Source organism: Primulina tabacum, chromosome 13 (genome assembly GCF_025594145.1).
Source record: "Primulina tabacum isolate GXHZ01 chromosome 13, ASM2559414v2, whole genome shotgun sequence".
Classification (NCBI taxonomy): domain Eukaryota; kingdom Viridiplantae; phylum Streptophyta; class Magnoliopsida; order Lamiales; family Gesneriaceae; genus Primulina; species Primulina tabacum.
The window spans coordinates 34,321,465-34,345,577 of record NC_134562.1 but is presented as its reverse complement, the minus strand read 5'-3'; the positions used below and the strand labels follow the sequence as shown (position 1 = coordinate 34,345,577).

At 37.5% G+C, this 24,113-nt stretch overlaps 3 protein-coding genes and 1 pseudogene across 4 annotated transcripts; 2 read left to right on the top strand and 2 right to left on the bottom strand.

Moving 5' to 3' along the window:
- Positions 1-299: 299 nt before the first annotated feature.
- Positions 300-2,149, top strand: LOC142523269 (ethylene-responsive transcription factor 11-like). 2 transcript variants are annotated; one of them, XM_075627004.1, is made up of 2 exons: positions 300-1,038; positions 1,864-2,149. In XM_075627004.1, the coding sequence occupies exons 1-2, from the start codon at positions 406-408 to the stop codon at positions 1,903-1,905; spliced, it is 675 nt and encodes a 224-aa protein (XP_075483119.1). In that variant the 5' UTR covers positions 300-405; the 3' UTR covers positions 1,906-2,149. The 2 variants fall into 2 exon arrangements, with proteins under 2 accessions (XP_075483119.1, XP_075483120.1); XM_075627005.1 differs by having other exon boundaries at positions 301-1,038; positions 1,937-2,149.
- A 3,014-nt stretch (positions 2,150-5,163) lies between these two features.
- LOC142522050 (ethylene-responsive transcription factor 12-like) lies at positions 5,164-5,619 on the bottom strand. The gene has a single exon (XM_075625219.1). It carries the CDS (start codon positions 5,617-5,619, stop codon positions 5,164-5,166), a length of 456 nt encoding a protein of 151 aa, XP_075481334.1.
- A 6,520-nt stretch (positions 5,620-12,139) lies between these two features.
- Positions 12,140-12,974, bottom strand: LOC142522049 (receptor-like protein 4; annotated as a pseudogene).
- Positions 12,975-13,810: 836 nt separating this feature from the next.
- On the top strand, positions 13,811-17,605 carry LOC142522893 (mitochondrial arginine transporter BAC1). The gene is made up of 8 exons (XM_075626472.1): positions 13,811-14,388; positions 14,925-15,014; positions 15,401-15,502; positions 15,668-15,772; positions 15,850-15,945; positions 16,012-16,200; positions 16,976-17,074; positions 17,151-17,605. Exons 1-8 carry the CDS (start codon positions 14,296-14,298, stop codon positions 17,283-17,285), a joined length of 909 nt encoding a protein of 302 aa, XP_075482587.1. The 5' UTR covers positions 13,811-14,295; the 3' UTR covers positions 17,286-17,605.
- The last annotated feature ends 6,508 nt before the right edge of the window (positions 17,606-24,113 follow it).

The following is a 24,113-nucleotide window of genomic DNA, read 5'->3' as shown; positions in this document are numbered from 1 at the left end:
GTCACTAAGACAAATACATGTGACACAATTATGTTGTGCATTTGATGTATTGCATTTCTTTAATTTGTTTAATTTTCGTAATGATGCCTAATTGCCTACAATTAGGTGCAATCAATAGTGCAAATCTTAACAAAGAAATTATTCATAAATAAAACTTGAAGTTTTTTGTTGTTTAAACGTGATTATCTATTCTAAAAAGTAAGGAGAATATATTGAATAGAAGAAAAAAATATATAGACCCAGCCAACATGTAATTTTTATGGCAGTCACGCCGCCTCCAACATAGACAACTCGTTCACACTCCCCCACGTAATCCCAACCCCACCTTCTATATATTCGATACCCCCTTTCCTAAAAACTACCCGCACTAAAACTACTGATTATACATCACTATTCCTGCATGTGATGGCGGCGGAGGGGCGGCTATGCGGTGGTGAATTGCATTTTCGTGGGGTCAGGAAGAGGCCGTGGGGAAGATACGCGGCGGAGATTAGGGATCCGGGGAAGAAGTCACGTGTGTGGCTTGGTACATTCGACACGGCGGAGGAGGCAGCAAGGGCGTATGATAAAGCCGCCCGCGAGTTCCGAGGTCATAAGGCTAAAACTAATTTTCCTCAGGCAGATACGGTGGATGTAAAGAAAACCGACCATTTTCCGAAAAATAGGAGCCAAAGCCAGAGCAGCACCGTCGAGTCTTCTAGCCTTGTGTCTTACGCCCGAACGGCTGTGGCATCCGATTCCTTCTCTTTGGAACTCATTCTTGGACAGCCTCCTCTCAGAAATCCTTTCCAGAACCATCACAAATTCCTTCCGGCCGTCAGTTCCGCAGGATTTTTATCATATAACACAGAGGAGAAGACCACGATGCTCCACCTTCGCCCAGAATCGCGCGAAAAAATTGCTGATCTTATGAACCAAATGCGACCAGGCGGCGGGAACCAGAGTGAGTCGGATTCATCATCAGCGGTCTTTGACCAAACGCCGCCAAAATCACCACGTGGAGAAGGCATCAATCTTGATCTGAACCTTCCTCCTCCGGTAAACCTCTGACTTTGTCGGTGGGTTTTAGTTTGATATATATATTTTAGATGTTAAATTTTTTCTTAAAGTTGGATAATTCCCTAGTGGCCATCCACTTTTCTGATGACGTAAATGCTGCTGTAGATACATTTTATGGGAAAAATCATGATATAGTGGATTGAGTCCCACTGTTTCTTGTTTTAGTTATATAATATTTAAAATTTTAATTTTTATACAGTAAATTTTTTTTTCAAAATTATTAAATTCATCTAACATAGTTTATTTAACACCCAAGTCTATTATATATGACAAAAATAAAGTTTATATTATATACATTAAAAAATAAAGAAAATGAATGTCTCATTATTTTATTTTTCAATGTGTTTTTTTATCACATTAATTTAATTTGAGATTTATTATCTTGTGATAGAATCGATTTCAATTAAATCATGAATAAGTTTTTCGTGAGACGGTCTCACGAATTTTTATCTGTGACACGAGTCAATCCCACCGATATTCACAATAAAAAGTAATATTTTTAGCATAAAAAGTAATATTATTTCATGGATGACCCAAATAAGAGATCTGTCTTACAAAATACGATCCGTGAGACTGTCTCGCACAAGTTTTTGCTTAAATCATATTCGATAGATATAGTAATTTCGTACAAAAAAAATTATTGAAACCAAAAAAATCCAAGCTACTACTCAATAAAACCAAATTTTAATAAATTATATGATTAAAAAAATAGACTGGCTTATATCCATTTTAAAATATACGTCATAATATTTTTCTACATGCAAAAATTATAATCTTTTTATTACCATGAAATTAAATTATTAGATATTTACCCTGAAATTACGGTGGAATAAATGGAAGATCTGACCTTTTCTCTTCAATTATGGGTGCCTGGCAGGGAACCGGGGGGCAAATTCGGTGGTTTTGATTATTGCACGTGTGGGGCCACGTCAGTACGGACATATTCCAAGCTATAATAGTACATACGAATTCCGAGGGCTTTATATATTAATGTACCCTGCCGCGTCCGTATGTGCAAGAAATTGTTATTGTAATGATCATAGAATTTTTTAATTAACGTGATGTATTTATTAAAAAAATATAATTTACTTTTCTAAAATAAATAAATAAATAAATAGAATTTCCTTAATAAAATAAATTAAATTGAATGATTATTTTGAACGATATAATACAATATTTTCCTGTAATTAATTGTTTCTTTATAGCAACTTGAAGTCTTTGTTTTGGCGAATTAGGATATAATAATACTCACTGTTATTAAAGTGGGAAATATAAATAATATATAAAAAACATATAATTTCTTTATACATTTGTCAAACTTATTTATTTAAACATTTTATATATATCGTTCAATATTATAAATAATAAAAAGTTCATTTATCAAAATAATTTTTGAACTATTTAAAAAAAGAAAAAAAAATTAAAAGATAATGAAAACTATGTAACGGCAAATGGCAGGGCGGCTGCTTTATGAGCCACCCAACTTTCAAGTGGATATTTTTTGTGCCTCCTGAGGTGACAACCTAATCTCCCTCCGTTGAAAATTACCCGCGATTCACCTCGAACTAATGTTTTACTAAATAAATGAATTGGTTCTTTTTTCCCCCCTAAAAAAAAAAACTGTATTTAAATCATTTACCGGATAATTATTTTCTTTGATTTATGTTCTTAATTATTTAAATCCCAAAAAATAATAATAAATAATTAACCATCTCTGAACATAATAAATGTTCGGAATACGTTGCATAATTTATAAAATGCAGAATAAAATAATATTATTTTTGGAATTTTTTTTTCTGATTATAAATAATTTTAAGATAAAAGGCAGCTGGCAGCACTGAGGTCTCCGTTGTTGCCGACGTTATTCTATTGCAAAAAATAGTGGCCCATTTTGATTCTCCATATCTCGAACAACCACGTAGGACCTATTCTTGTTCCATTTTCTTTCAACATTTGCTGCTTGTCTATCTTAAAAAGTCTTCGTCTTTCTCTTTTTTAAATAAATACCATCCATATTGTTTCCAGGAGGAACTGTACCTTACCACATCACGATATGTGTTTGTTCATTATATACTCGAGTTCTTAATACGGATTTGGATCCTATGCCCTAGCTGAACCCGTACTGTGCTCTTTTTACGTCTGACAATTTTTCAAAGTCCATCTTGTGTAAAAAGTGCACAACACATAATACTGTGTTTTCAGACACAGCAGATGATCCAAATCTTATTAAAAATGTGTTTACAACTTTTAGAAATAGGATTATGAATTTTTCCTTCGCAAATGTGTAATATCCGTCCAGGTTCAAGCAAATTACATTTAGTTTAATAAGATAAGACACAGTTAGCGACATCTTAATTAGAGTTTTTAAATTTCTTTAAAAAATCAGATTTGATTCTTATATATAGGATAACTAAACTGAATCTGAACGATACAATAAAAATATAAATTAGTGCAAAGTTAAAATAAAAATGTTTATTTTGCACTTTAAGTGTAGTAAGTGATAATAACAAAAATAATCATCTAAATTTGTTTATTTGTGTTTTGGTACCATGAGGATTTTGGTTATATAATTTATATTGTGTTTTGGTTTTTTTTATTTTTTATAAATGGAGTGCTTACGTCTCGTTGAATATATCAGTATTTTTCGACATCTAATCATTATTCTATGATAATACATCAATATGTTTTAGTGTTACGTCTTCCCTCAGTAGAAAAAAAAAAAAAAAAGAAACAAAAAATAATCTAACTTACAAAACCAAAACACCAAATTAAAGATTAGTGTACTATGAAAAATGTGAATAAATACTTTAGGAGTTATGCATAAAAAGCCAACGATATTTAATGTTTATGATATTATGCTCGATCCCAATTATAAAACAATTTCACAGAACATAAATTTTTGTTAAGGGTACTAAAAATTCGAATTAAGTAAGCAGATTCAAATTAGGGACAAAATAATTCATTGGATTCCATAATTTATTATCCTTCCAGGTGCACATAACCTCTATATTTTCAAAGAAAAAAATTATATTTTCCAAATGATAATAAAAAAACTGGAGGATTTTATGCAACAAAAAATAAAAATAAAGAGACGCAATTTGTAGGGGGTCAATTAATTCAAACCCCCACGTGAAATCTCACCCGATGCATCCAAATGGAAATCCAAAGCAATGAATATACTGGTTTCTTACAAAATATCGTGTGCTGGAAAAGCAGAGACGGAACTTTGTACTGTTGAAAAGTACCTCGATATTGCAGAATATCGCAATATTCCCCACATTTTGATCTCCATATCCAGTTTCCTTCATCAGTGAAATAATAATAATCTTTAAATTGCTTCAATTCAACCAACTTTGCAAAAAGTAAATGTATAAAAATTGCTACTGTTTTAAAATTTAAAGATAGACTAGCATTTAATTATGTCAAGATGCAAAGATAAATTCTCATCTGTCCGTACTATAAAAAGCTAGAAAAAACACGGATTAAAAGCAAAGTTTGAACAAAAAATGTTTTGATTCGGGGAAAAATAAGAAAAAGACGGTGAATTTTTTAGATGAGAATTTTTAATTAATTTTAATTTATTTTTATAAAAATTATCTTTTAGATTCTAAATTTTTAAAAAATATAAAGGAGTTCCGTACTTTTTTTTTTTTAAATGTATCACATTTTGACCAAATTAACCTATCGGACAAATATAAGAAATTAAATTATAATTTTAAGTTTTACAAAACATATGTTTTTTGAAACAAAATTATAATGTTTTAACACACAGAAGACGAGCACCGAGATGTAAATAGATTCTGCTAAAGTTAGTAGTGTGTGTAATAATTTTTTTTCCTTAAAAAACAAAATTTAAATCCAGTTAAACACTTGAGATGAATGAACCCAAACACTATTTGCAGAAAAAGATCATCAATGGACAAGAAAGATAACAATGGCGTCATCCGGGATAACAGAACACAACTCCGAATGGTTTGATTCGATCCTAATAACTGATACTCTAGCCAAGAAAAGCTGTTTGTCAGAAGCTCAAAGCATTAACACACAAATGCTAAAAACACTCCGATCGACGGAAGAAAGCAGGCAACGGCAGCGAAAAAATGGCTACTTCAACAGAGATGGAGGTTCGTTCAAATCTATCGACAACCCGCGTGTCACAACCCCAAGATATTGTGGAGAACCGTCTCCCTTCTCCGGAGGAGTCACGGTTCCAGCCGCCGTGCGTCCTCCATTCCCCTGAGAGGGCACATCTCGGAGCACACTAGGGCGGATGACGTCGTTAATCATACCTCTGTCGGACGGGGATACCCATCGGTTGTCCGAGTTAAGACTGAGGTCTAACGAGAGTCCCGACGAGCTGGTCGCGGGAAAGTTAGTCTTTGCTTTGGCACCGCGAAGAGACCTAGCGGCGTCGTCGTATGCCAGAGCCGCCTCCTCAGGAGTATCGAAAGTGCCCAACCAGACACGGGTTTTCTTCCAGGGATCACGTATCTCCGCCGCGTAACGTCCCCATGGACGCTTTCTAACTCCCCTGTAGTGGGCTTCGCGCGTCGAAGCCATGAATAAGAGTGGCAAATTTTAGAGAGAAAACGACTAGGGAAACATTATGAGTTGCTAAGGTTAAAGAGGACACAAAAAGCTATTAGCGTTATGCGTCGCAGTAGCGTGTAAAGGTGGAGAGGCCCCAGATAGCCTCTCGTAAACGTCGGCACAAACAGCTCCCTTAAATATACACATAACTGCGGAATTACTCTTTGCCTCGACACTAGGTCTTTATGCGTGCCAACACTCTCGTTTTGACTGAATTTGGCGTCCCATTAAAATTCCCATATTTTATTTTTAAATGTATATGGAATTTAACTAATCAAAAGAGAATTTATTATGACTTGAGACAATAGACATTGATTGGTACAGCAAGGTTTCTTAAATGGCAGCTGTGGAGATTTGTGGTTTAGACTTTATCATCAGTGAGGTCCGGTGGGCCGGCTTATTCTGTTGGGAGACTTATCACTTGTTATTGGATCAAATGGTAATGAGGCCTGGAATATAAAGTAGCCCATTACGTTGAAGGAAAGAGATCGTCTTCATAACTGAAATCATTCGCGGTGGTTGCTGGTTGTTCAGTTGGAATAATAACTGAAGCTGAGAGAGTTGTGCGACCAATTTTTTTCGTTTCTTGTAATCTCAATTAAAGTGATAAGGAAAACTTGAGTGAATCACTGTAAAACTCCTTGATCTCAGTCGTGGTTAGTGGATTGATCCTTGATCAAGTGGACGTAGGACTGATTTATGGTCCGAACCACTATAAATTCTTCTTCTCATTCTTTTCGTTATTGCTTGATAAATTGCGGGAATAATCGGTTTCTTGCTTGATCGATTACAACAAACTGGTATCAGAGCCAGGTTTGTCAAGAAGATTAAAAATGGGTTCCGCAAGGTTTGATATCGAAAAATTCACAGGTAAAATTGATTTTGGGCTATGGCGGTTGAAGATGAGAGCTCTGCTAGTTCAACAAGGAATTGAAGACGCACTTCTTGGAGAAGAAAAATTACCTCATACGTTTAAAGACTCTGAGAAGAAAGACATGTTGGCCAAAGCACACAGTGCTCTAATTCTTAGTCTCAGTGACCGGGTCTTGCGTGAAGTCTCAAAGGAGCGAACTGCTGCTGCAATATGGGTCAAACTGGAATTGTTGTGTATGACAAAGTCACTGGCGAACAGGCTCTTCTTGAAACAGAAGCTATATACCTTCAAGATGCATTCCTCAAGATTAATAGAAGATCATGTAGATGATTTTAACAAGATCATTCTGGACCTGGAGAATATCGATATAAAGATAGAAGATGAAGATCAAGCTCTGTTGTTGTTGCGGTCTCTACCGGATCATTATGAAAATCTAAGAGACACCATGATCTATGGTAGAGAATCTCTTACTGTGGAGGAATACACTCAGCCCTGATGTCAAAAGAAATGAACAAAAGGACTGATGTCTTGAATGAGGGACAAACCGAAGGGTTGTTTGTGAGAGGCCGCACTGAAAGAAGAGAATTTAAATGAAGAAGCACCACTCGATCAAGATCAAGGAATAAGTTCAAAAAGAAGTGTTACTTGTGTCACAAAGAGGGACATTTTAAAAGAGACTGCCCTGAATTGAACAGGAGATACAAGGACAAATAAACTGATACTGGAGATGTGGCTGCAGTTCAAGATGGATATGAAAGTGCAGATGTACTCCTAGTTACGACTGACAGAACTGAAAGTGAATGGATTCTGGACTCCGGGTGCTCTTTTCATAGAAGCCCATACAAAGAATGGTTTTATGATTTCACCAGAATAGATGGTGGTCAGGTTCTCATGGGAAATAATGTGTCTTGCAAGATAGAAGGAGTAGGATCCATAAACTAAAAGTTACTGACGGATCCATTAAAACTCTCTCTGAAGTTAGATACATTCCTGGCCTTAAAAGAAACCTGATTTCTCTTGGAACTTTGGACAAACTTGGCTACTGCTTCAAGGCAAAAGATAGAGTTCTCACAGTAACCAAAGGCGCTCCGGTTATCATGAGGGGAAGTATAACAAATGGCTTGTATATGCTTGTAGGGAAGACATGTACAGATAACATGGCCCTCACAGCTAGGGATACAAGCAATAAGATAAAGCTTTGACACCTAAGGTTGGGTCATGTGAGTGAACGAGGGCTCCATGAATTAGACAAGCAAGGAGTGTTGGGAAAAGACAAACTCGGTAACTTGGATTTCTGTGAACATTGTGTCTTTGGGAAGCAAACAAGAGTTAAGTTTTCTAAGGCTGTATATAGGACAAAAGCTACCTTAGATTACATACACTCTGATGTTTGGGGGCCTTCCAAAAAATTTACACATGGAGGTGCCAAATATGGCTTTATACTATGAAGCAGAAGAATGAGGCAATACAGAAGTTCATTGAATGGAAGGCACTGGTGGAAAATCAGACAGGCAAGAAAATTAAGAGACTGAGGATTGATAATGGATTAGAGTTTGTGGAAATGGAATTCACTGAATTATGTAAGAAGCATGGAATTGCTAGACAACTTATGGTGAGGTATACCCCTCAACAGAATGGATTGGCTGAACGCATGAATAGAACCCTACTGGAGAGAATGAGATGCATGCTATCTAGTGCCAAGTTACCAATGAATTTCTGGGGAGAAGCTGTTAATACTGCAGCCTATCTAATCAATCGGTGTCCCTCTACTAGCCTTAGATATGAAAACACCCATGGAAGTCTGGTCTGGAAAACCAGCCACCTATGATCACTTGAAAATTTTTGGCTTCACTTCATATATACATGTGAGTGAAGGAAAGCTAAAACCAAGGGCAAAGAAAGTGATTTTCTTAGGCTACCCTGATGGGGTAAAATGTTATAGAGTATGGATGCCGGATGGAGTCTCTACAAGATCATTCCACAAATGAGCTCACTACATTGCCAAGGAATGAAAGAACTGACATTTGTCCTAAGGTGGAGTCTATGGAATCTTCTTCAGGCTCTGAGCAGACAAATCAAGCTGACCAAACTGAATAGAAAATTGAGGTTAACAAAGGTGAAAACAACCTTGATGATTATGTACGGTCGAGGGATCGAGAAAGGAGAGAGATAAGACCTCCAGCAAGGTTTGGCTATGCTGATTTGATAGCATATGCCCTGAATGTAGCTGAGGATATCTGTGGAGATGAACCAAGAACCTATGAAGAAGCAATAAGGTGTCCAGATAGGGAAAATTGGAAAATCTGCCATGGAGGAAGAGTTAATCTCCCTGCACAAAAACCAAACGTGGAAATTGGTGGAATTGCCAAAGGGACAAAAGTTAGTCAGCTGTAGGTGGATCTTTAAGAAGAAGGAAGGAATTCATGGTGTGGAAAAGCCAAGATTCAAGGCAAGGCTGGTGGCAAGGGGGTTCACCCAAAGGGAAGGAATTGATTTTAATGAAATCTTCTCTCCGGTTGTAAAACACACATCGATAAGGATCCTACTTTCCCTGGTAACCTCACAAGATTTGGAGTTGGAACAAATGGATGTGAGGACAGCATTCCTACATGGAAACCTTGAGGAAACTATCTACATGAAACAACCTCAAGGTCATGAGACACCAGGAATGGAAGAGAGGGTATGCTTACTCAAGAGATCTCTCTATGGATTAAAGCAATCCCCTCGACAATGGTATAAGCGGTTTGACAACTTCATGATTGAGAATTCTTTCACCAGAAGCAAATATGACAGTTGCGTTTATTTTAAGAAGACATCGAGGGGATGCAAAGTGTTCTTACTACTTTATGTCGATGACATGCTGATGGCTTGTAAAGATATGAATGAAATTCAGAAACTAAAAGAGCAACTGTCGAATGAGTTTGAAATGAAGGACGTAGGGCCTGCGAAAAAAATTTTAGGCATTCAAATTCAGAGGGATAGACACAACAAGAAGATGTACTTATCACAAAGTGAATACATACAGAAAGTGCTTGAAAGGTTTCGAATGGATAGGTCAAAGGAAGTCACAACTCTTTTGGCAACTCATTTCAGATTGTCGGGTGACCAATGTCCAAAAACACTAGATGAGCACGAATACATGATGAGAATTCCATATTCCAATGCTACAGGAAGTCTCATGTACGCCATGGTCTGCACAAGACCTGATCTTGCTCATGCTTCAAGTGTAGTTAGCAGATTTATGTCAAAACCTGGAAAGACGCATTGGGAGGCTGTGAAGTGGGTGCTGAGATATCTTAAAGGATCAGTAGATCAAGGCTTGGTGTATGGTGAAGAACAAATCACAACTGAAATTTGTTGGTGGGATACGTGGATGCTGACTATGCAGGGGATCTTGACAGAAGAAGATCCATTTCTGGTTATACGTTCATGTTGTATGGAAATTTGATAAGCTGGAAAGCAACACTTCAATCCATTGTTGCTTTGTCGACTACAGAGGCTGAGTATATCGCTATTACTGAAGCCGCAAAATAAGCCTTATGGTTGAAAGGATTGATTGGAGAGTTGATCAGTGATAAGGTGGAGGTAACTCTGTTTAGTGACAGCCAAAGGGCCTTGCACTTGACCAGAAATCCTATGCATCATGAACGCTCAAAGCATATTGACGTGAGATAACATTTCATCAGAAACTTAGTTGAAGAAGGTAAAATTGAGATGAAGAAAATCTCTACAGATGAGAATCCAGCTGACATATTGACAAAACCAGTCACGAGTGCCAAGTTCCAACATTGTCTGAGATTGATCAATGTTGGAAGTATATCAAAGATCTGAAGAAACAAAGGAACTGATCAAGGATCACCAGGCTAAACCAAGGTGGAGATTTGTGGTTTAGACTTTATCATCAGTAAGGTCCGGTGGGCCGGCTTTTTCTGTTGGGAGACTTATCACTTGTTGTTGGATCAGATGGTAATGGGGCCTGGAATATAAAGTAGCCCATTACGTTGAAGGAAAGAGATCGTCTTCATAACTGAAATCATTCGCGGTGGTTGCTGGTTGTTCAGTTGGAATAATAACTGAAGCTGAGAGAGTTGTGCGACCAATTTTTTTCTTGTAATCTCAATAAAAGTGATAAGGAAAACTTGAGTGAATCACTGTAAAACTCCTTGATCTCAGTCGTGGTTAGTGGATCGATCCTTGATCAAGTGGACGTAGGACTGATTTATGGTCCGAACCACTATAAATTCTTCTTCTCATTCTTTTCGTTATTGCTTGATAAATTGCGGGAATAATCGGTTTCTTGATTGATCGATCACAACAGCCGCATGTATAATATGCAAGAAAAGGGGGGTCGTGAAAGAGAATTTATGAAGGCCGGTCGGTGGTAGGTCAAACTGACCATCTGCACCGGGATTGATTCTTCTTTCGATATTCTTTGCTTTTAGAATGATTTAATTTCATATATTTTCTTAATTGGATAAGTCCTCTTGTAAATTGTACGCGTTCCTTAATTTCTGGATACCGAACCAACAAAGTTCACATTTCATTTGGCATTGTAAAGTTGTGTTTTGATTGATAGATATGAGATGACGAATTTTGAATTTCGTAACTTGTTTGGATAAACAAAATTAAAATGGATTTAAAATTTACTTCATATCAATTTCAAATACATTTAATATTGAGTATCATCAGTTCGGAAAACATCTATTTCTTGCAAATGGATTCTCATATGAACTAACGTTAGATTCGGCTTTGTTATAATAGAATGCTTCAATTGATCAGTTCTTCAACTTGCATAATAGATGGATAATCAAACCTTAAGATGCTCAAAATTGGATTAGATTCAAGTGAAATTTCATCTGTATCAACAGTCCTGGATTCAAACATGTTCCCATGAACAATGTCAATTCGATTCATTCCGATGGACGGTAATCACAACTGTTACCATTGTAATACTTTGGAACCGAGCTTATGTCATTTCATAAACTACGGCTCATTTACCAGAAATCGAAAAGTAAAACTACTCGTACAGTTTTTCAAAGTCGTCCACATACTGGTAAACCAGGGATCCCACATACACCAGTGTTATCTGTAAAACTGCATATACCACACTAGTTATTCTGAGATAAGTCAAGCGAGTACAAAATTAACTGGAAAATAAAAAAAGAGAGAGAAAAGCAGCTTGAACAAAATGTATATGCGAGTGTCCGAGTACTCGTGACATAATCCATGGCAATAATTACAAATGCATGAAATGATTGATGGACAATGATGAAAACGCACTTGAAGCTAGCTCCATGCAAGAGCCTTCCTCTGAGTGCAGCTGGAACTTTTCCTTTTAAAGAGTTGCTATTGAGGTTTCTGTATGAGGAAGGTACAATTTAGTTTATGACAATGTTCTGTTCTCATGTAATATGCACATGAGATGTTAAATTTCTTACGGTCTCTGTAATGAGGTTAACTGTCCAAGGCTTTCAGGAATGGATCCATTGAAAAAGTTGAAAGAGAGATCCCTGTATCATAAATACCAAGCTCAATCCACTTATCAGTTGGATCTCACATATTTTATTATGGTTATTAGGATATTTTACAGAACAAAAACTACAAACCGAAATACATTCATTGACATTTTAAGACATAAACTATTGACCGAACAGCAACTGTTGTATTGAGTACAAGAGCACTGTTAATATCACCCGCCATACCAACAATGTCAACATCTTGAAAGGCAACATCACCATTAAGAAGAATATCAAATACCCTTTGGTTTGCTTTGGTGATTGAAGGAGCAATTTCTGCAAAATGTAGCCAAATTGAGTAGTTTCTAGTTGGTTCAACCTCAAATGTATATGCTAAATCAGCCTGACTATCGTTATTAATAAGAGCGGTTCGATTAAGAGCCTCCTGGATAAAAGTTTGGTGATTGAGAGGTCCCCTTGATTTTGTTAATTATCCGGAGATATAACACGATCGGAATTATGGCCAAATGTGGGGAGAGAATTCCAGAACCGTTTTCGCCGCGCCAACTATCCGCGCTAAGAACAGCACCAAATTTTGGTTTTGCGGCACCACAATTGAATCTTCTGTCAGTTCTGAAAATCGTCCCTTGACCATCACCTTTGCCAAAATAGTATGCTCTATTACCTATCTGAAGAATTTCAATGGCAAGTATAGCTGTATCTCCATGGTCAGTGCTATGGAAGCAAAGAGAAGCAGTGCCATCTTTAAGAAAAATGAGGGCTTCGACAAATACTCGCTCATTATCTTGAGTGCGCCAACCGGACTGCAATGAATAAACCAGTGTTCCTTCAATTGAAACATCAAATGAAGGTTCGTTGTCAAAGCCAGGTTCATCGACCAGCCCAAAGTAGATTCTCACTCAATAATGACCACGAGGAACCCTGTTTGTGTTATAAAATAAAAAAGAATAAAAGGAAAAAGAAAAAACGGACATGATAGACGACGGGTGAAAAGAGTCAGCCGTATCAAAATTGATATCAGTGATCATAAGATGCTTAAGAGGGATAAACCAATTAAGATATAAAGCTTACTTCATAACATACTGAATGCTAAGCTAACATAACAAACTCTCAATACCCGTATAAATCCTTGTCGCGGCAGGTGATAGCAAATCATTGAACACTTAATAAATCATATCCCAAACAGCAGCAACCGCAAACTAATGCTGATTTAAAAATTTACACACACAGTTAAAATTCAACAACTCTCCACTTTTTAACTACGGAAAATGCTAAAAACCAGGTGACACCTATATAAACTTCCTCAGCGCTTATATTTTCTGGTCGTAATATGATAAGATGAAGTCACCAACAAGACATGCTAATAGTCCTGGCACATCCTGCTCGCATTTTTTTTCCAGTCCATCCTATCTTTCATTTATCAACTGAAACACCAACAATTCATGGACATTTATTAAATTAAATTAATTAATAACCAATAATAAATTAGTAAGTGTAGTTTTCTTGTAACAAAATTTTGAAATTTTCAATTCGAGAAGATTTAAGAAACGGGTGGGGTAACATTTATAACAGACTAACAAAGTGGACTTTAAAGTAGACCCTTTATTCCACTCAAGAGACCAATAAAAAGAATTGATAAAAATGTGATTACAGGAATTGACGGCTGCATGGATTAATGAAACGGGGCCACCCGGTTCAGTATCCACCTAATCTTGAGAGATGGGCTAGATATTTGGGCCAGTTTCATTATTTGCCGCTGAGATTAATGGGCCGAAACCTTGTGTTTAATGCTTGGAACTTTAAATGTAATCTGAAAATCATGCAATGCGACTGAACTGAGAGTCGGAGTTGACCGCTTAATGAATCGTTGACCGCCGCATATAGTTCCACAAAATCCGATCAAATCTCAAGAAATTGCACCGTACCTCTGCTCTCCGGCTGCGGTCCTCCATTTTCCCGGCGAAAGCGCCACCTTGCACCACTTGTTTTAACGGCCTGAGCTATAATTTTTTCGTTACTTCTCAGAATTGTAGATTATAGGAGCCGCCCCGATATAAAGAATTCCAGCAAGTTCCGTCACATGTATCCACTCGCCGCCGATGCCATGTCGCCCCATTGACGGTATCTCCTTCCACTTTTTTTGACCGCCGGAATTATCAATCACATTGTTAGCTGGACATCAGTTCGCTATTCGAATAGGAATCCAACGGTACCGCTAATTGTGGTTTCTCACGTGTTCTTACGATTTTGAGATCCGTGAGGGAGACAACCTTTGAGTGAGAGAAGAGAGCTGAAATGGGGGAGGTTTCGGGCTACAAGGAGTACCTGGCGGGTATGTTAGCGGGAGTTTCTATGGTCATTGTTGGTCACCCCTTTGATACTGTCAAGGTCGCTCTCTCTCTCTCTCTCTCTCTCTCTCTCTCTCTCTCTCTCTCTCTCTCTGTGCCTGTGTGTGTGACACATTTAAGCGCCACACCACGAATTTTGGTCATCGGAAATGATTCATTCTTGATATATGTGCATCTAATGAAATTAAAACACAAGCTCGATTGTTATCCGATGTTGATTGGAGTCTTATTTTTCAGCAATTCACTAGCTGATAACCGATAAAGAGTAACTTTAACATTTGCAAAAATGCATTCGCCATTGATTTTTGTTATTGAGTAGCACATCAGTTTGGTGCTTCTGTCTGTTTTATGAATGAAATCGGGTTTCATTGTGTTCTTTTGCAAAATATGCCTTGGGGATTAAAAATTTGGAAAAAAATATGTACCTTTTCATTGTGATGTAATAGAAACCTTTTTATGTGTTCTGGGTTTCATCTGTGGTCTGTACATATAAAGTTGTTCTTAAGAAAATATTGGAATGTAGTCATGAAATTTTGTATCCTATGCTTTTTTTCCCCTGATGATCCGTATTATCAGGTTAAACTTCAAAAACACAATACAGAAGGGAACGGAATGAAATATAAGAGCAGTTTGCACTGTACAACAAGAATATTGCAGACCGAAGGAGTATGCCTCTTTACCTCCTGTGAGACCATGTGTTTGATATTTCATGTCCTGATTATATTTGTGTTTTAATCAAGCTCTTCAATCTGTATTCCTTGATTTCTTTCTTATTTGTTAACATGTTTGTCTTTTTATCTGACTGCCTTACGTCTTTCAACCATCTTGAGTGGTTGAATTTTTTCATATTATCTAAAACCATTACATGTCCGAGGTCAGAAATTCAGAACGAAATGCAGTGATTGTTATTATGGCTTTAAATATGTTACGGGGTTTATTGTTCATTTTTTCTGTTAAATATGCCCATGAACTCTTCGGTATATTTTAGAAGATTTTTGAAGTGGTTACCGCATGCAAGTAACATTACCTAATGCTTATACTTTCTTTGACAGGTGAAAGGGCTTTATCGAGGTGCCACATCTTCTTTTCTTGGGATGGCCTTTGAAAGTTCCCTTGCCTTTGGAATGTATTCCCAAATGAAACAGTTTCTGCAGGTAAACGGTGTTATTTTCCAGTAGATTGTTTTTACATTAATATTTTCGAAATTTTAGTTTACCTTTTTTTGTTGATGGAAGACTAATTGAGCTAAAATTGCAGCGGTATGGCTATTCGCCTAGGAACAGTATTATTTGCTCATGAATATTATTTCTGCTTCATAGGGAGGATCGAATAGTGAAAAGCCACAGCCTCAAGCTATAGTTCCGTCTGCGGCTTTTGCTGGAGCCATCATTAGCTCTATACTTTGCCCATCAGAGCTGATAAAAGTTAGTGAATAAAAAATCTTACCTTTCTTATTCATTTGGGTTGTTGACACTCGTAGGGTGATTGTGATATTCTTCAGTGTAGAATGCAAGTTCAAGGAACAGACTCGTCGCTAAGCTCCATTCGATACAGCGGTCCTGTTGATTGCGTGCTCAAAACCGTACAAACAGAAGGAGTTAGTAACATAATCTCCATTTAAAACAAATATTGTTAGAGTTTTTAGCTGATTATTTATCTTCAGCTTACAGGCATGTTTCGAGGAGGAGGTACTACCTTTTTGAGAGAGTCTGTTGGAAATGCAGTCTTCTTTAGCACTTACGAATATGTACGCTATCACATGCATCAGTCCGTGAGACATACTTCCTCTGATTTATCCCATTTTATTGATGTTGGAGTTGGGATAGTGAGTGGCGGCCTTGGTGGCATTGCGGTAAGAATTTTTTGTATATATCATAGTTGCTGAAATCCTATAGGGTGCAAGTTGCAACTAGGTTCAAAGCTATGTGAGTCTTAACATCTTCATGTCAATATAATCTAAGGCTCAGCCTTTTGATATGGGGTACATGTTAACTTTGAAGTCCTATCTTTGGTGTGCTTTGAAGACTTTAATATGTGGATGATAAGTCCGAAAGAAGTGTAATACAAAAATAATCATCCGTGCTTATAGAGATTAGATAATGATTATTTGTGTAGTTATTGTCTTATAGCTTGTAAATTACATAAAAGTAACTCTTCCGACATTAGATTCTAGTATATTTTCTCCACTGTTCACTGAAATAAAGGATGTGTGCGTCATTGCGCTTAGATTATATTATAATTATGTTATTTAGTATGGGTTGTGCTTCTAACAAGTGTGTGCAATATATCTCTCTCTTTCTTCCACTAATTAAAAGAATGAGTTCTTATCATTGTTTCCTATGAGAGCTTTGGAACTCTGACCTTCTGACCATCCAACAAGCTTGATCTTAAAAATTTTCAAACTTAGATACTAGCATGAAAAATTTTAAAAAGTCACCTTGAGCTTCGACCTTTTTACACTCCTATTGTTGTCAATAACACGTGTCTTAACAGCAGCGACGTATAGACTACCGTAGAGAACAAGTAGGTTAATTGTAGGGCCCATGCTAAAGCTTTATTAAATCTATCTGCTCCTGAGTCCTGACTTGTGGTATTCTCTAGTATTTTTACGTAATTTTCTGTTTCAGTGTTGGTGTGCTGTGCTGCCATTAGACGTTGCAAAAACCATTATCCAAACTTCAACAGACAGAAACTGTACCAGAAATCCATTTCGGATTCTAGAAGTGGTATGCTATGTCAGTGTTCAGTTTTTTAGAATGCACAATGAGCAAATATTAACTTGCAGATGCTTACTTCTGCTAGATTTACAAGAGGTCTGGATTTAAAGGATGCTACACTGGTCTTGGTCCCACAATACTAAGGGCGTTTCCTGCTAATGCTGCTGCAATTGTGACATGGGAAATGGCTGTGAAATTGTTGGGGATCAAGCGTGGATAAAATCACAATGCTCAATGCTTATTCTTCTACCCACTCGTCGCTACATGGGCATGATTCTTACTGTTGTCCGCATTCATACGACTTTTTCAAGGTACTATTGGCATAATGTGATTCCATGGTATCAAATGATCCAATCATGAAATGGAGGGACACCTATGGTAGTTTGCATCAGACATGTCATGTAGATGTTTAGTGTGATAGATATTATCTGTTACTTTATTTTACTAACTTTCAAGCATTATTTCAAATATACGAGTGCTTCCAAGGAGGAATTCATTTGATTCGGCTATAAAATTTCTCATTTTACAAAATCGTAAACGGGATTCTCTTTGCACTTGAATTGAGTGGGGGCAGGTATCAACTCGCGGTGTAGCAAATTCTTTGTATATTATATATTATTATGCATATAATACCCCTGTAAATGTTCTGGCTCCGAAATACAAAATCTTCTTGGCTGGAAAGCTCACGGAACGAGCTGCCAAATTCCTACTAAATACAAAGAAGACTGTATAATTTTAACTCGCTAAAATGGGATCAAATACTTGAATAATGTATAATTTCGCCATTAACACCCTAATCTAAACACGCATATAAGGACAAAATTCATCCAACCACCAAGCAACCTTTTGATTTTTAACGCGTTCGTGCGTCATACAAAAATTATTTTCAATTGCAACAATTTTCTTTTACGCAACAGCATGTTTGAGCACTTTTGTTACGTAGAGGTTGGAGAATTTAATTTGTGACTTAAACAAAAAGGTATTGGACATGGCCAGGAAATTGCAGCACAAAATGCGTGGAATAAAGGACCCATGATCCACTTCGATATAAAGCCAACCACTGCACTGTTGCTTCATGCACCTGTCACCAGAGGGAAATATATTTACCAAATTAATTAAAAAAAGGGGAAAGTTTGGATGCATAATCACATCATTTAGTGCTTTGCCTTTTGTTAATTTTATCATATCAAATTCTTTGTGATTACATCCCTAGAAGTTTTGAATTTGGTGATTTCAGTTGCATGGTTATCAACTTTCCCCACACAGAATAATAATCACCAAGGTTTGATTCTTCTTATGGACATTTTTTTAGATGAGTATGTCGTATATGATTTTTCCTATGTAGTTTATCTGACTAACATGATTTGCAGTTTATTGCGTCAGTCCACTGAAAAATAGTGGTAGTGGGTTTTATCATAAAAATATATATAATAATATATTCACCAAATTAAACCTCACTATCAATAGCTTTAGGGTTTGAATTGGCTTCATATTTATCTCATCTCAATTTTTCAATAGCCTATATGTTTGGATCCAATATTTCGTACTCTATATTCAATATTCATTATGTATGCTTACGTAAATACATAATATTATAGGCCTGTTATGAAATTAATAAAAATACACTACATATAATACATGTAATGGAGTATATCAAGAATAAATAAAAGAAGTCCAATGTATGTTCAATATGCATAAATTCTATAAGGTTGTATTATGTAAAATATATGTTAATTTCACTCTATTTTTTCAATATTTAACGAGGGTGATATAATTTTCTATCTAGTAAGTTCTTGTAAGACTTAGACGATCCCGTAGATTTTATCGTGAGACGGGTCAACTATGTTCATATCTATAACAAAAAGTAATAATTTTGGCATAAAAATAATATTTTTCATGGGTTATTCAAATAGAACATCCGTCTTACAAATTTGACTAGTAAGACCGTTTGGAGTTTTTATGCTAGCATTATTACTATCTGTTAGTTGTCCCACATCGGTTGAATAAAATACCTGGGAGTTGCATATATGGACTTGAACAATCCTCCCCCTTGAGCTATTTTTGGGGTTGAGTTAGGTTCAAGTTCCAATCTTAACATGATATCAGAGCCCAGGTTCCACCTGTCACGCCCCGAGCCCGGGCCCGCGGCCGCGTGACTGCACTGTGGGCTCCTATAACAACTACTTCGTATTCGTCCTCGCTTTACGAAAATGATTAATCCAAGTTGCTATATAAGTCCATTGTAAGCCATTATAAACTTATTTTAAATTTTTCATTTTTCAGATGTGGGACAAGGGTATCACAATCACCCCTCCTTCAGAACGCGACGTCCTCGTCACGGCCTGATCCCTTGATCCACCAGCGCCGAGAATCTAGAGGTGACTCTTACAGATTCAAAAGATGGCTCCCGTCATGTAGCACTTTGCCCCGCAGGTTCAAGAGGTGGCTCCCATGCACGTAGCACTTTGCCCTGCATAGCACTTATTTCTCGGTGATCCATGCCGGTGACCGGCTCTTATACCATTCTGTCACGTCCCGAGCCCGGGCCCGCGGCCGCGTGACTGCACTATGGGCCCCTATAACAACTACTTCGTATTCGTCCTCGCTTTACGAAAATGATTAATCCAAGTTGCTATATAAGTCCATTGTAAGCCATTATAAACTTATTTTAAATTTTTCATTTTTCAGATGTGGGACAAGGGTATCACAATCACCCCTCCTTCAGAACGCGACGTCCTCGTCACGGCCTGATCCCTTGATCCACCAGCGCCGAGAATCTAGAGGTGGCTCTTACAGATTCAAAAGATGGCTCCCGTCATGTAGCACTTTGCCCCGCAGGTTCAAGAGGTGGCTCCCATGCACGTAGCACTTTGCCCTGCATAGCACTTATTTCTCGGTGATCCATGCCGGTGACCGGCTCTTATACCATTCTGTCACGTCCCGAGCCCGGGCCCGCGGCCGCGTGACTGCACTATGGGCCCCTATAACAACTACTTCGTATTCGTCCTCGCTGTACGAAAATGATTAATCCAAGTTGCTATAAAAGTTCATTGTAAGCCATTATAAACTCATTTTAAATCTTTCGTTTTTCAAATGTGGGACAAGGATATCACACCATCGATATATGTTGGACTGCCTATAGTTGGGCAACCCATTCTGTCCATAGTTGGGTCATTTGTCAACTTCGCTCTCCATATGTTCATTCTCGGGTGTGTTAGTTGGCCACATCGCTTGAATAAAATAACTCAGAGTTGCATATATGGATTTGAACAATCCTCTCCCCTTGAGCTAGTTTTTGGGTTGAGTTAGGTCCAAATTCGAATCTTAACATTATCAAACACAAGTGAGATTTGAACTCATACCATCGTACCAAAATATATCGCCATTTCACTCTAATTTTAGTGTAGTTTCGAACAGTAAATCAACGTGAGCTGGGAAGTTTTCAATTGCATTTAGCTCATCCACCATCGCATTTATCCTACCTCCATTATTTCTTTTGGAAGACTTAATGTATAGTCTACGAGGCCTACTTCATGAAGAAATTAAAGCTGTCTATACAAAGCAAAATGTTTCCCTCTCTGCATCTGTTACTTACCACGCGTTACTGAAATTTACGATGTCAAATCTGAAATGAACGAACAAAAGCAAAAGGCCATATATTGCCATTAAAAGCTACAAATTTTGATCAAAAGTTGTAAGAACCAACCAAACCCATTACATTTAATTTCTGTAAATTAAAGAGGTTATAACACAATCTTATGTACGTATTTGCAACACAATATTTCAATTAGCTATTGTCATGAAATAAAAAGTTAATAAATACGGAAGAAGATCAGTTTATTGATTAGAAAGATCATAACCCCGATTATGGTTATCAGACCATTGATTTGGATTCAACGAAGAGTCTACTTGATCGCGATTGTTGGTGGGGTTTCCGCTTGTGGCAGCGCCGCTCCAAAAACTAGAGCTTGTCGCGGAAGGGGCGGTGATATCTCTGTTGATAGAGGTCGGAGTCCAAGAACTCAGGGGCCTCTGCAGTATCAGGCTTTGCTGTGCTGGGAAAAGTAGGTTTTGCGCTTGTATTTGTTGTGGAGCCGGATGTTTTAAAGACTGGAGATTCATTCCCTGTATAAGTGCCATATTTCTGCCAAACTGGCCGCTACCGCTGCCTACAAAGCTCACCGGCGCCGTCACTTGATTGACTCCGATGGGTAAAGGCTGCATGGATGCCAAAGAAGGCAGAACTGCGCCACCAGTGTAGAATGAGATATTCCCTAATGGCGGAATGTTAACCGGAGGCGAAGTCCTCATTAATGATTGACCTGAAATCATACCAGTACCGATCAAATTTTGAGACGGACGTGCGGTTGATAGAGATCGAATTCCTCTGGCCATCTCACTGTTCGGTGAAGAAGAAGATGAGGATTTCGACTGTTTGCTTTTACGGCAACCACCTCCGATTGGAACGTTTCTCAGGGTACCGCCATGAGTCCAATACCTCCTACAAGCTTTGCAAAAGTACCGCGGCTGAGAGAGGCTGTAATTGTTGTAATAACAAAACTTGGTGTTGGAAGAATCACAGCGCGGACACTTCTGGGTTGGTGGCGGTTGGCGGTGGTTTTCGGCCCTTTGAAAACCCGGTATCTGTGGCGGCGGTGGTTGTCTCCGATCTTCGTGAAGATAATTCAAATACTCTTGGCTTCCCCCTTTCTGCATGTTTATATGTCTGTGTGTATCTATATATACAGCCGAGCAGACGTTTAAATAATAGTCGGTACGAGGATCGAGTTCAAATGAATTCGAGTGTAGAAGCTTTAAATGCGCGAGCTTAACATGGACTTAGAGATTATATGTAACTCTAGCTAATAATATTCTTGCAATCCAATCCCAAATTCGTCTTGATATTATGAATATCAGAAATTAAAGCTCCGCTTTTCCCCGTAATCCAGATAAACCGAAGGCAATCTAAAAACTAAATCTTTCTTGCAAGAACGACAGAATTAAATAAATTAAAGAAAAACACGTCATTTTTCTTGTGCCTTTGCTTAAGGCTTAAGCAAAAGAAAGACCGCAAAACTAATCAAATAGGCCGTGTGCGTGCAGATATCCTCGAATATTTGGACATGGAGACGCAAAATTTAGTGATCAACAGAACCCTTTTCTGTGTAGCGAACCACAGCTTAAATCAGAATAAAATCCTTACTGCATAAGACAGTGAGATAAATGATCGTATGATCTACAGTTCAGACTAAAGCAGCTATGACAAAATAATATATAGAGCACTAGAACATGCACAAATTGGAAGCTGAGTTGCCAGATACAGCTGCCGGCCGGTCGTGGGGCGGCGCAGTCGGATGATATACCACTATATACATATATATATATGTATATATGTATATACATATATATATCTTCCTTTATCTACCCTGTTTCGTCATCTTCCTCTTTTTCCTTGAATGTGATGTAATAGTTTCATTTCATTTTATTAAATCACATGACTTCACTTTATTTGTACCCTGTAGAATCCGTTGACGGGGTCATTTCTGAAAATCTCAGTCTTAAATTAAAGTTGTTGAAAGACTACGATAATAAATTGAAGGCGCGAAATGAACTATAACTCTATTGGCATTGTCAACATTAGTTATACAATTCTATTGACCATTATTAAAACTGGTAACCATATGTGCAGCACATTTGGTTTTTATTAAATTAAAAATATTTGTGATTATTTTGTTATATTTTTTGATACCCTGAATGGGGATGGGTGTGGCCAACTCTCGGTAGCCTATATAATTAGTGGCACAGTGTTCAGAAACACCTGAGAGGTCATCTATCACGAAGTTGGTGGGACGTCATCCGATAGGTCATCTCGGTCGACCTCACAAACGTCCGTAATCATGACAGAAAAGACTGGGCCGAGCTCCCATGCCGACCTCCCTCAACTGACCTCCCAGCAATGCCCGACCCGACCTCCCAGATGGGGTTATCGCGCCGATTGGTAATGTTTGGGCCAACCTCCCGAGCCGAGCTCTAATGAGACCAAGATGATAGGCGGGCTCATACCTATGAGAGCCCTTACATAGACATTAACAGATAGCCCACATAAATCAAGTCCAAGGAGGTAAAACCCATCAAGATCTAATCAAATCTTACACAAGATTCTGAAGATCTAAATATACAAAATCAGGACTATATTTTTCTCTTATAAATATCATCTTTCATTCATTACTTATTCATTTATATATTCACATTCTCTCAACACACACATTACTCTCTCAGTTTTCTATTCTCTGACTTAAACGTCGGAATGACTCCACTGAAACAATCTTCCGGCTTTCTTCTAACGTTCTTGTTTGTGCTTCCAGATTTCGAAGGTCTGATCCGAACTCCCCAAATCATGAAGATCCGACCGACCAGCTACCCTCCCGAGTTTAAGCACCATCAATTTTAAAAATTATTGTTTGGATAATGACTTGCTCTTCTTTTCAAAAATAATATATGTAATTTGTAGGTGAGATGAGGGTAGAATTGTAGTTTGAAAATATTTTGTCGAGATATTGTTGTTATACCATTTGTAAGTGTTTTAAAAATAAAAGTTAAAATTTTGGAATTGAAACGATAAAAAAATAAAATAAAAATGTTATTATCCCCTATCTTCCAAGTTCTTGTACTTAAAATCATAAATGATGATCATTGCCAAGCCATAATTGTTGGCTTCAATTAATGCCAGCATAACAAGGGAGTGAATATAAAATTTGCCTAAAAAATGTGTAAATTGCGGGTTTTCAGTTGAATATGTTAATTCCTCAAGTACTTGATTGAAATTTCATGCACAACTTTCTGAATACTGCTACCTGTCTCCAACATGAATTAACATGTCAGTGTATCAAAATGCTAATTCTTTTATTCAACAATTGAAATGAAATTCCAAAGTTCGAGAGCCAAAACAACATTTACAACTTTGGGCCGTCGTCCTTTTCCTTAGCCTCTCTCGCCGGCTTCTTGGCATGTTCTTCCACGTCAACTTCACCAGATTTCCCCACCACCG

Coding starts and splice junctions, on each gene's coding strand:
- LOC142523269 (XM_075627004.1), top strand. CDS start 406: ATGGCGGCGGAGGGGCGGCTATGCGGTGGTGAATTGCATTTTCGTGGG. Junction 1,039..1,863: donor ATCTGAACCTTCCTCCTCCG/GTAAACCTCTGA, acceptor TTAAATTATTAG/ATATTTACCCTGAAATTACG.
- LOC142522050 (XM_075625219.1), bottom strand. CDS start 5,619: ATGGCTTCGACGCGCGAAGCCCACTACAGGGGAGTTAGAAAGCGTCCA.
- LOC142522893 (XM_075626472.1), top strand. CDS start 14,296: ATGGGGGAGGTTTCGGGCTACAAGGAGTACCTGGCGGGTATGTTAGCG. Junction 15,015..15,400: donor GAATATTGCAGACCGAAGGA/GTATGCCTCTTT, acceptor TTTCTTTGACAG/GTGAAAGGGCTTTATCGAGG. Junction 15,773..15,849: donor GCCCATCAGAGCTGATAAAA/GTTAGTGAATAA, acceptor GATATTCTTCAG/TGTAGAATGCAAGTTCAAGG.